The sequence below is a fragment of the Sphaeramia orbicularis genome, chromosome 13 (assembly GCF_902148855.1).
Source record: "Sphaeramia orbicularis chromosome 13, fSphaOr1.1, whole genome shotgun sequence".
NCBI lineage: Eukaryota > Metazoa > Chordata > Actinopteri > Kurtiformes > Apogonidae > Sphaeramia > Sphaeramia orbicularis.
Window position 1 is genome coordinate 30,468,677 of NC_043969.1, and position 12,560 is coordinate 30,481,236.

At 36.5% G+C, this 12,560-nt stretch overlaps 1 protein-coding gene across 1 annotated transcript in view; it reads right to left on the reverse strand.

The window, feature by feature from the left end:
* Nucleotides 1-12,560, reverse strand: part of LOC115431806 (1-phosphatidylinositol 4,5-bisphosphate phosphodiesterase eta-1-like) — a 73,588-nt gene that overhangs the window by 22,666 nt on the left and 38,362 nt on the right. The window contains 3 exon segments of the mRNA XM_030152456.1: nt 781-888; nt 5,531-5,702; nt 12,249-12,369. Of these exon segments, the coding sequence (XP_030008316.1) occupies nt 781-888; nt 5,531-5,702; nt 12,249-12,369 (401 nt within the window).

Sequence of the window (12,560 nt, forward strand, 5' to 3'; positions counted from 1 at the left end):
AGCATGTAGTGAATATTGTTACCTATGGTTGTTTGTAGCTCATTGTAATGAAAGAGTAGCCGACAATTTTGATTCAATGTTTCCAATTAACTCAATAGCTGCTGTAGCACGAGCACTACTCAGTAGTCTGCCATTGTTGTTGTTGTTGTGAAGTGGCGTCTTACTTCCGGGGTGAAAGGATAGAGAGGTGGGGCTATGACATCATCGTTTTAGAAAAGTTGTGGTTTGGTCGCACAGGCAAAGATACAAAATCAGCATTTTCAAATTTATGCACTCTGGGACCCAGTTTCAAAAAGCTGCGGTTTCAGTGACTGAAAATGCCTGTTTCAAGTGGATGAAAGGCCTATCTGACACAAAACTTTTGCAGATACAACCAAAACTGTCTTCATATGGACAGGGCCTTAGAGACAAACAACTGATCACTCTTACATTTACATCTATGGGCAATTTTTGCTTAACCAATTAACCTGTATTAATGCATGTGTTTGGATGGTGTGAGGAAGTCGGAGTACCTGAAGAGAACCCACCAAACATGGGGAGAACATGCAAATTCCACACAGAAAGGTCCCTGGTGTTGGAATCAAACCCTTAACCTTCTTGCTGTTAGGCGACAGTGCTATCCACTGCTCACTGTATATATCAGATTTATTTAATTAATGGTCACAACTGACACAATAAATTCACACTTAAATGTAACATGAAGTGAAGTGTCAGTATGAGGTGGTTTGAAGGTTCATGCTCCATTTCCATTTCATCTCCACTCTTGCTCCTCTCTCTTACATTATTGCTCTTGAGCTTGAAATCGTCCTCAATTTCATCAGCGCTGTCATCATCAGACACTTCGCCTTCCTCTGCATCTGCAGACAAGTAGGCAGGCAGACGCTTCCCCTGGATAGAGAGAAGAGATGAAGGAGAGGTGAAAATCATATGTTTGACCAGTTCTTATGTCTTAGAAGCAGCAAAAGTCCTTACTTTTACTAGCTTTTTTTTTGTTTTTTTTTTAATAATGCCTACACAGGTTGCACGTTAGTGATGGTCCAAGAAAAACCCTGCAGAACATGATGTTTTACTCAGTGGTTTACAGTCTTCTTGCCTGGTATTTATGGACGGAATGAAAGCCATCAGTGATACATTTGAGTACACAAGAGGGCACAAAACCCAAGCACATGTACGGATAAATGTACAATCAGCTGCAGAGAAGTTCCCAGGGAAGCTCTTTCATAAGAGTGGAAACCCATTAGTAAGCCATTCTGTTGGTGTGAGTGGGAGTTTGGATTTTCTAAGCTTCCTCCTCTGAAATCAATGGCAGGTTCAAAGCTTTCCTCAGTACATCAAGCCTCTCACCTGAAGACATCGCCACCCTCACTATATAACCACCGCCACAGGTAGCCTAATCTATCCTCTTCTGTCTGTGCCTGTCAAAAACCTTTATGCCATTTTCTTTATTGTCTTGTGACTCCTTGGTCTCTGCTCCACCGGGGGGATGGAGAGAGGTGAAAGGCTCTCAAATGAGGGCAGGAGGGGGAGGAAAGAGATGAAGGAAAACTGTTAGAGACAAGTAAAGGGCTTTATAGAAAATCAATAATGCTCTTTTACTTTTCTGGCTGGAAGGGACAAAGCCAGAAGTCATTTGCCAGATGAACAATGCATGCTTTCTTCACATTACAGATAAAGTCCATTTTATCTGGTTCTTATAAAAAAAAAATCCTATAAATACTGAAGGGTCCTGCACCTCAAGATGCTCTCTGACCATTTCTGTCTCTTTCTGCTTCTTCTATGAATAACCTCTCCTGTGCTGCTGGATAGAGATCTTGGTTTAGTCGGTCAAAGTGAGAGTATGGTATCTTTGAGAGGATGGTGTATTAGATAATATCAAACACATTGCACTGACCATCTCCCTGAGAACCTGTCCTGTCTTTTGAGAATTTTTTCAGTAATCCAACCAACAGACAAGCTCGTTCAGCTTGCATCAACATGTTTAACCCTTAAAGACTTAAATATCCTCCAAGAAGCATTCACTATTACTTCTGAACCATTAATCCTGTTAGTACTTTTAAATAATTTGGGTAAAATGCAGTTCCTCAGCTTTTCATCAGCATCAGATTTGTTTTTTTGTCAGATGTTCAGAGACTCCGTAGTGAACATTTTTGCAACATTTCACTAGTAAAATCCATGTACAAGTGACAGTAGATGCTTGTTTTCATGTCAGGTTAATAATGTGTTTTGCTGAAAAAATTCCCTTTTTATTTTTATTACCCACCCCCCCTAAGGGAGGCAATGGGTATTGTTTTTGGTTCAGTTTGTTTGTTTGTTTGTTTCTTTGTTTAACACTCTAGCAGCAAAACTATTGTTTGAATTTGGGTTTATCGATTGACCCAGAATAGATGTTATTACATTTTGGGAAAAGTAAGTCAAAGTTTCCATTTTTTATGAATTTAAAAAAACAAATTCCCATTTACTTATAATGGGCAAAATTTCAAATGTCTGTAGCAGCAAAACTATTGGTTGAATTCATACCAAATTGGGTTTATAGGCTGCCAGTGACCCAGAATAGATGTCATTACATTTAGGGAAAAAGTATGTCAAAGTTCAAATTTTTCATGAATTTATTAAATCTTTTTTTTCTCCCATTTACTTATAATTGGTGAAATTTCAAATGTCTATAAAAACAGCAATTTTGTTTCTATTTACTTTGTACTTGGCACATATACAGATGCAACTGATATGCTGACATCAGCACATGCACAGACATGATGACATCAGCTAGATTGATGCCAAAATAAGCTACAATACGTGTGAAGGGTGGGGTTTGTTGTGCCTGGCACCTCTTGTTTTTCTCTGTTTTGATTAAATAACCTTAAATTTACTGAGTTTGTCTGAATATCTACAATGTTGGTAACTTAAATATAAGAAAATACCGGATTTTCGCTGACAAAAAAAAATGCAGAGAATAATATTACAGTGAACAATGATAAATCACTTAGGAGTGGTTAAAAAAGAGTGGAAAAAAATTAAATTGGAAGTCACCACAAGATTTTTTGAGAGTTATGTATAGGAAATATGCAAATTATTTACTGTTTTGTAAGTACTACAAGGTATAACAGCTGTAAAACCTAAAGAAGAAAGGAAAATAAAGATAAAGAAGTAAAATTCAGTCTTTGTAATTGCTCTTCAAAAGCATTCACATGAGTTTTGATTAATGTCTAAATAAATACATGCATACTAAACAGCTGGTTTGAACTTTCAGGGACAAAGTATTCATGCCTGAAATTCAACATCATTAATTATGTTAAGAAAACGCCAAACTGAGTTACAGTATTTAAGTCTGAATCATTCAGATCAGTGTAATGAGAGAACTGCCTGTTTTGTTGTTTACCTTTCATTCCAGTTTAATTTCAATTAATTTATTTTAATGAGGAATAGTTAAATTAAAAAACAAATAAACTACTGGTTTGAACATTCAAGGAGATTATTTTTGTACGGTTAAACACAACACCGTGTTTCTCAGACTTTTTGAGACACTGCAACAAAAGGCTGTGTAATAAAGTTGCATCAATCAGCTACACAATATAGATGAAAATATTAGGCAACGTCACATATTCAGCTTGAAGGATTTCCCATTCATGTTTGTGACAGTTATTGTCAATAGTTATTATGATAAACGTCAAATCAGTATTAAGTTTAAAGGCTGTTTTTTCTACCTGAAAGTTGAAGAAATGTCACATTTACTTGTAGTTTAAGATTAGACAGTTTATTTATGATCAGAACATGGGAACATTTTCAGAAGTATAGAGGCTGTACACTTAAACCAAATGCAAATAAAATAAGTAAAAAAAAATAATAATAATGTTGAGTAAAGTTAAGTAAAAAAAAAAAACAACCTTTTTGTAAGCAGGAATCAGAATATAAATAAAATTAATCCAAAAGATTAAATGAAAGTATTAAGTGCTATGATATTTGTCGCAATAGAAAATTTAATTATATTTAATTTTGCAGCTGAGCCCACTGTTAGTAGTGTTTGTTACTTCCTGTGTCAGTCTGTCACAAAACTCATGAACTCAAGTCACTGTTATAAACACTAGACTACAATATTATATTTTTGGAGTCGTCTGTTGAAGGGAGATTTAGAGATTTTAACACCATGACATGATTCCTGCAAGTTAATATGTTAAAATAATGCCAACATTTTTAAAATAGTACTTTATTTATTACAATAACTACAAAACTTTCTCAAAATCATGATGAAATATCTGAAAAAATGGCAGAAGTTAATCAAAAATAATGATGTAATATCTAAAAATAAATGCAAACTTCCTAAAAAAATTTTTTTAAAGACAAATGTTTTAAAATAATGACTTTCTTTGTTTCTGAAAATGATGAGAAAATCTCAAAATAATTATGTAATATCTCAAAATAATGACACACCTTCTAAAAATATGAGATAATGTGCTAAAATAATGACAAATTTTCTCTCAATAATGCTGTCATATCCCAGAAAAACTGACAAACATTCTAAAAGTTGGACTAAATATATAGAAATAATGACAAAGTTCTTCAAATTAATTATATAATATCTTAAAATAATGACAAATTTTGAAAAAAATATTGATTTAATTGCTCAAAATAGTGACAAATCTACTATAAATAGGACTTACTATTATATTAATATATAAAAATAAGTGGTAGCGTCCTGCACCAGCACATTTCACTCAGACCTACTGTATCTGCAGATCTGGAACAGTTCTGACAAAGTGTGGACAAAAGTCTGACTGTACAAGACTATCAACAGAACTGCAGTCTGAATATATCCTTGGTGTCATACCTTAATTGTAATAATGAATAATTTCAAGAAAATTCCTCATCGGGAGCTTTTCTAATTCAATCAAGTGCAATTACATATGCAAGAGTTTTGTTTTATGGCCTCTGTTCCACTGTTTCATTTTTTATTCATCTTGTCCCGGAACTTGGGGAACAGTTTGATTAAAAAACACAGTAGCTGCATATATTTCTCATTAAATTTCACCTCATTTTTAAGTGTTCATTTAATCATAGTTATCTGCAGGATTGTTGTCTCTAATTGCAGTTTTTAAAGAATGATTTGACGTCTCTAGCTGAGACTCCTCAGGTTGTGCCTTGTTTGTTGCTGATTGTTGTTTGTGTGTGTTGCAATGACTCAAACCCACAGTCTGTCACAGTCTAAATCAGCATCTCCTTTACTTCTTGCACCTTTAAAGTTAATACAACGGCCGATAGCTCTGTCATCTTTTTCTCCTCGTCCTACTTTTCTCCGTTTATTGGTAATAATTAGCTGCATTGCCACACCTCGGTGCAGCACCGCTCACGCTGTAGAAAAATGAGCACAAAACCAGTCTGTTCTTCACACACATAATTGGTAGGAAATGGATAAATGTGTGCAAGTTAACTCCATTCAAGTGTGCACTGTCTGACCTGCATTTATTTACTGATTTAAAGCACAACTGTCAAACCAGGCATCCATCCATCTCATTAGCGAGCCACAGTTTTTGCTTACTTTAATGAGGATCTTGCCCTGAAGGCTTTGAGGACTGGGTAAGGTTTTGGAGTCTCCAGTCAGTGTGTCTCTCACATCCAGTTTGTCTCCAAAGATGTCACGTAGATACTGGGCGATCTTCTTCTGCTGCTGGATGCTACAGTGGTTCTCTATGGACAATATGACCGGGTACCTAAAAAAAGAAATGACATTAAATTTAATTAAATAAGATGCGTACTCATGTTTCTACAAATCACATAAAACCTGCAGGAGATCGGTCAAGATAAACAAGGGGTGTCAAAACCGGTCCACCAAAGGGTCCGATCCGGCCCATGGGATGAACTTGTGAAACGCAAAAATCACACTGAATATATTAATAGTCAAGGGTGTCAAAATGATTTTAATTAAGGGGCCACATACAGTCTAATTCTATCTCAAGTGGGCCAAACCAGTAAAAGATTATCATAATAAACTCTAAATAATGGCAATTTGTCTTTTTGTTTCAGTGTAAAAAAGTAAAATTACATGAAAACATTTACATTTACAAACTACCGGTATCTTTTCACAAAAAATGTGAATAACCTGAATAAATATGAACAACCTGAAATATCTTTAGATAAGTGCAACTTTAATAATATTCTACCTGTTACTAAATGTTTTTTGTCTTCATAGATCCACTGCTATATGTAAGTTATAATCCACATGAGAAAATAATAAACTGAGACATAATAGTGGTAAAATTGCATTTGTTTTTCTTTAGAAATTTCAGGTTGTTCATGTTTCAAGTTTGTAGATGCAAACATTTTCATCATTTAGTGTTACTTTTTTCACTCTAAATGATAGAGTAACATTTGAAGTTGACATTATTTATAGGTTACTGTGTTATTTTACTGGTCCAGCCCACTGAAGATCAAATTGGGCTATATGCTCTACCTCCCAGTACTTTTAATTCAAATGTGCAATAATTAGTTTTTACCTTCCAGTACTCTTATTATTATTATTACTTTTTTTCTGATCAGTACTCTATTTTACAAATGTGTGTTTGTGTTTGTCTGTAAAATAACTGTATTTATATATTTTAGCTGTGTTTATGTTTTGTTTCTGTTTTTATTCATGTCTTTTTCTAACTCTGTGACTCAGAGAAACACACAAGAATTCCAATGTACCTATACTGATATGTATCTGTGCAAATGGCAAATAAAGTCTATTCTATTCTATTCTATTCTATTCTATTCTATTCTATTCTATTCTATTCTATTCTATGTGGACCTTTAACTAAAATGAATTTAACAACCCTGGTCTAGAACGAGGCCAGTGGAGTGAAGTGAGACTGATCTGCTGACATGGGTGTGAATCACATTTCAGACCGAACTTCCACTTCTCACCTTCAATCAATGAACAGAGAAGGGGTAAATGATAAAAATACAGCTGCACAAATGCCACCTCGTATCTGTTTTGCGTTTAGTAGGTGACTGTGTGTGTGTGTGTGTGTGTGTGTGTGTGTGTGTGTGTGTGTGTGTGTGTGTGTGTGTGTGTGTGTGAGTGTGAGTGACTGCCTGTGTTTTCATTTAGAAAAGGTGAAATGACTTGTGGCCACACAGCAACACAGCTCAAATGTCAGGTTTGTCAGACTGACAGTTCTCCCTCTGGGGACACAGCCCTCCCCTCACCTCTACCCTGATCCACAAAACACACACATTTACAAACACACACCGACCCACACATCCAGGACCTGCTGAATACAAAAAGAGACGACGTGCAAGAAGCATCCAGAGTCATTTCATTTCAGCACAGACTGTGACATCTCCAAGTTCTTCTCAGGTGAAACACAGAGGCAGCTCAATGATCTGTGTAATATATGTGTATGTGTGTGTATGTATGTGTATGTATAGGTGTGTGTGTGTGTGTGTGTGTGTGTGTGTGTGTGTGTGTGTGTGTGTGCCCTCCATTTCAATATAATTCAGCAGCCATTAATCATATTAACAGGTGGCACCAGTGATAACACATCAACTGAAAGAAAGCAGCAAGAGCAAGATAAAGCTCAGAATATTCAGGTTATTAATCTGTTATTCATGTTGCCGTTACTACAAATTACTAATTAATAGGGTTTTGAGAATCAGAGGATATGCAGGTATTCTTTAATTAGTACGCATTCAGGAGACCACTACAAACATATGGTTTTAATTAAATTAACAATGGGAGAGGAGGCTAACAAACCTCCCCTCCTGGATAATTATAACATTCTTAACTAAAATTAATGAGGAAATATGTTCACACATCTGTGTTTTTTAAATTAAGTTTAGGTGTTGATCACGGAACTGTAATAGCTCCTAAGTCTGTCTGTCCACAGCATATAGTATAACATTTACACAACACACATAAACCTGGGATTTCTACATCACCAGTTTATCATGGAATGTATTAAATAAAACAGGTTTCATGCAGAAAAATAAATTCCACATAGAAGCAGCAGAGTGTTTTATGTATTGTATTTAACCCTTAAAGGCTTAGAACTATTTTTGTAGTGACTTGTTTCTCCATTGAATCTTTCCTATAAGTGATTCATCATCATTTATCGTACTATTATCCTCTGCATTTTTTTTTCAGTAAATATTCAGTATTTTCCTGTTTTTATTAATTCTCTTTTCATGTAAATGTTCAATAAAGCTCAGAGAAAATTCAAGGGTTTGTGTATCAAAACAGATAAAAACTGAGGAAAAAGTGACTTTTTTGACAAAATGTATCATTAATTGAGCAGAAAAACAACTGTGTACAACCATGATCATTTACTTAACTGCCTGGGTTTTATTGGTGAATCAGTGTTGCAGAAAATAATGTTCACTGATGCTGCTGAAAAGCTGAAAAACAGCATTTTACCTGATTTATTGTACTGATTAGTGGTTCAAGAGCTTTTAAACATTTTAGAGCAGTAGATGCTTTTTGTCACTAGCAATCTGTTTAGATCTTTGAGGGTAAAATAAATAAAATGTATTGTTCCTGTGGGGAAATATTCTGCATTTAACCCATTCTTGTAGCCGCCCAGGGACCAGCTCCAGGTTGTCAGATGTCCATGCCTTTCAAATTGTCTTAAGCCATTTTCACATGGGAGTAGTACTTTCTGTGAACTTCTGTTAATTTGTAATAACTGTAGAAATTGTCTGTGATCTTAATCCTGTGTGAATCAGCCATGGCTGTAATTTGTAAAGTAAAAATTCCTTTGCAGTATACCTACATTATTTCTATTTCAGACGCACTGTGATAACATTAGTCTAGTGCAAATCAGCATGAAGAATGTGGAGGGGAAAGGCAATATTTTTTGTTTCCTCTGCGCAATTATGCAGCCTATTCCTGGTCAAGTAAAATGACGGCAGTGGTGATGATAGACTAAAGTTTTCTAAGTGTTTTAGGAGTAAATCTAGGAGGCTCAAGTCAGAATACAGCAAGGATATTCACTTAAATCGTTCAGAGAAGCTACATCTGAAAACATGGATAAATGACATACATGGCAGCTACAGTAGGACACATTTTTCTTTCTTTGACAAATATCTGTAAGTTGTGAACCTGCCCTTGACATCAGAACTGAAGAATAATGTCAGTATATTCAAGTAAAAACAGACTTTGACATGAGATACACTAACATAGGGGGTGCATTTCCTAATCACCAGGGGTCCACATGTTATACTAGTCCCATGCGAATACAGCTTTATCCCTTCTTTTGCATCATTATGGATTATTCTGTCACATGTCAGCTCTGGACCACTTCTATTAAAAAGTCTGCAAAATTTGTCAAACCTGTATTTAGTTTGCATGTAGAGCAAAACACATTCAATGACAATGGAATGTACAGGAAATTAATGAAAAGTAATTAAATATATGATGCAGTAGTTGTCAGTTTTGTGGCTGTTCCCAAATAAATTTTTCTCTGTATTTAACTTTTCTTAAGTGATTTATCACCATTTATTATAATATTATCCTCTGTATTTGCGTTTTTTTCAGTGTAAATCATGTATTTTCCTATATTCAATTTATTGATCATGTAGCTTGTCTTAAAAGCTCAGATAAAAGTTGAGGGTGATTATATCAGAAACAGAGAAAACTGAAGAGAAAGTGACTTTTTCAGCAAATATATCAATAACTGATCAGAAAAAACAAATGTCTCCATCCACTGTCATTGATCCAAATCCATGGGTTTTACTGGTGAATCAATGTTATAGAAGATGACGGTGTTTTCACGTTCACTACGGAGCCTCTGAACATCCAAATGGGTCATATCTGATGACCATGAAAAGATGACAAACTGTATTTTACACCAATTATTTACATGTATTGATAGGAGTAGTGGATGAACAGGTATTAAACAGTTTAGATCAGTCGATGATTTTGATCACCAGTGGGTGTTTGGGTTTTTATGGGTTAAATTGCCTAAAAATGAAACATCTAAATTCTATTTTAGTAAAACTACCAGCAATATGATGCCAAATGTAGCCACACTTCATACACTGAGTCTATTCCAACACTGTCAGTATCTGTAAATAAAATAAAGCGTTTAATATCACAGTGGCTGCCATCGTAAGTAGATGCAATAGACGTTAAAATGAGCCAACGTGGCAGCATGAAGCTGCATCATTCAGTACTTTGTTTGGGTATTGTTGGACCCAGCAGAGACAAACAGTGGCTCCTTGGGGAAGCAGAGGAAGCAGATGGCTCAGTAATAGGTGCTAATTACTGCCAGGAACCACAGTGTTGTCTGAAAAACACAAACCTGGTTGTCTAAATGTTGCAACTTTCTTGTTAAACCTCCTGGTGAAGGCTTACATCAGATTCATAGATATTTTATTGTAATAATCTATTAAATGCGAGCTTGAGAATTATAAAAATAGATCTGCTGCTTTAAAAAATAGATGGAAAAGCCTTTTGAGAGCAGTACTGCTATTTCATCCAATAGCGGAAAATACAGCATCATAATTACATTGAATGTTCATTATTTTTATTTACTCTACAAATTGAAAACCAGAAAATGGTGTTAACCCTTTATCAGGCAAGTGACTATTTTTGGTAATTTCCTCAAACATTAAATGTGGGGCCAATCCCATGCTTCAGTGAGGTCCAGAAGCATGTTGGATTTTATAACATTATACAGTGATTCAGAGAGATTTTATGGACATTTTGAAGCTGTAAATAGTGAATATGAGTGATTTTTGTCAGTTTATGACCTCATAACAGTTGTTTTATTTCATGCGTTTACTTTTTATTAAAGGTCCCGTATTATGCAAATCTGACTTTGTGACAGTTTTCTTACAGTAGTGTGTGTTGCAGTAGCCTCATTATGAGGTTAGAATTTGAAAACTGTCTGTTTCCTCCCTGCCTTGCTACACCACAGTTTGTGAAAATGCCTGCTCAAACGGCCGAGTTTGAGTTGGCTCCGTTTATGACGACATAAGCGGATTTAACTCCTCCCCCTGACTGTGCCCCCACCCTCGCAAAGCGAGCCCCGCCCTGGCAAAGTACCTCTTGGACAACAAACATGGCGAAGGCGAGACACGCAAGTTGTGGTGTTGTTGGCTGCACACACCAACACGATAGTTTATTTTTGCTCCCCACTTCCGAGCCTCTCCGTAAAAAGTGTCTGGATTCTGTCTGTGATGGTCATGTACCAAACAACATTCCCAAACGCTTGTATGTGTGTCCCCGGCATTTCACAGACGAGTGTTTTTTAACATGGGCCCATACAGCTGCGGCTTAGCACAAAGACTCCGAATCCAGAAGGACGCAGTACCAACGCTTCGTGACCCAAGTACAAGTGAGGGAGATGTAAGTTCTTATCATTTTTTTGTATCTTTACTGCATAACCCTACATTACGGATAAGCTGGTGGGTGTTGATGTGTACGTCTAACGTTAGCATGGCAGCTAACATAGCTCGGTTACTGCTGCTAACGTTTGCGTCCCCGTTAACATGCAAGAGCTGATAATATCAAGAGACATTCAACAGAACTACTTTGAACACGGGCCTTTTGTGGTTGGCATCAGTATAGTTAGCATCAAGCTTGTTAGCAGCTGCCTGCATTAGTGGCGGCAGGCGTCTTTCTGTGTCAGGTCCACGAACCCGACACAACACCGCCGTTTTCCGTCGGGGCTCAATCACGCCCAAGGCAAAGAAAGCCAGTGTTTGGAAAGACGTTCTGTCTGAGACATGTGTATTGTAGACGAGAGAGCCATGGCTTCACAGTCAACATTAGCGCGTAGTACCGCTAGCGGAAGCCGCGTCCTCTCCCAGAGAGGGGAGGGGGAGTGGGTGTGGGTGTGGACAGATGCGTTCATTTGCGTACCCGGAAGCAGGCCCAGAAACAGACTGTTCTTAGGAGGGCTGGTGAGAGGGACTTTTTCGACCGCTGAAACTCCGAAAAAAGGATGATTTTGGGGCGAACAAACTTAAATACTATGTTTTTGGGCTTCTGAGACCTATATGACGTGACTGAAAAATAGCATAATACGGGACCTTTAAGTGCTGCTCAGATGTTTAAGGTAAGAGGTGGTAGATGATGATGTCTAATAACTCACTAAGGTTGAAATTTTGAATTTCAGAGTATTTCAATGAGTGCCCTATAAAGGGTTAAAGTAATATAGTATTTCTGTATTTGAGATTTTTCACTCACAATGCTGTGCTAGTGGTCTTATTTCCATAAAATGACAGAAACATTCACATTCTGTCACACACATACTGTGAGAGTGTTGACTTACTGATTATTTATGAAGGCATATTTATTGATGGTCTCTATGACAGACTTGAATGGGATCTTGGAGGTCAGAGTGTAGCCATGTTGGACCATTGGTTCTCCATCGGGACCATCCCAGCAATCCACTGCAGGAAGTCAAAAGGAAACAGTGTGAATATAGAAAGCATTTCTCCTTTTCTACCACTGATGTGTAGCATTGTTTTCTGCCTCTTCATTATTCACTGTTCATCCTCTACAGCTGTATCACTGGGATTTGATATAAACAATTCCCATCCACAAACACTAGAGTTAATTCAATGCGTGAATTAAAGTGAAG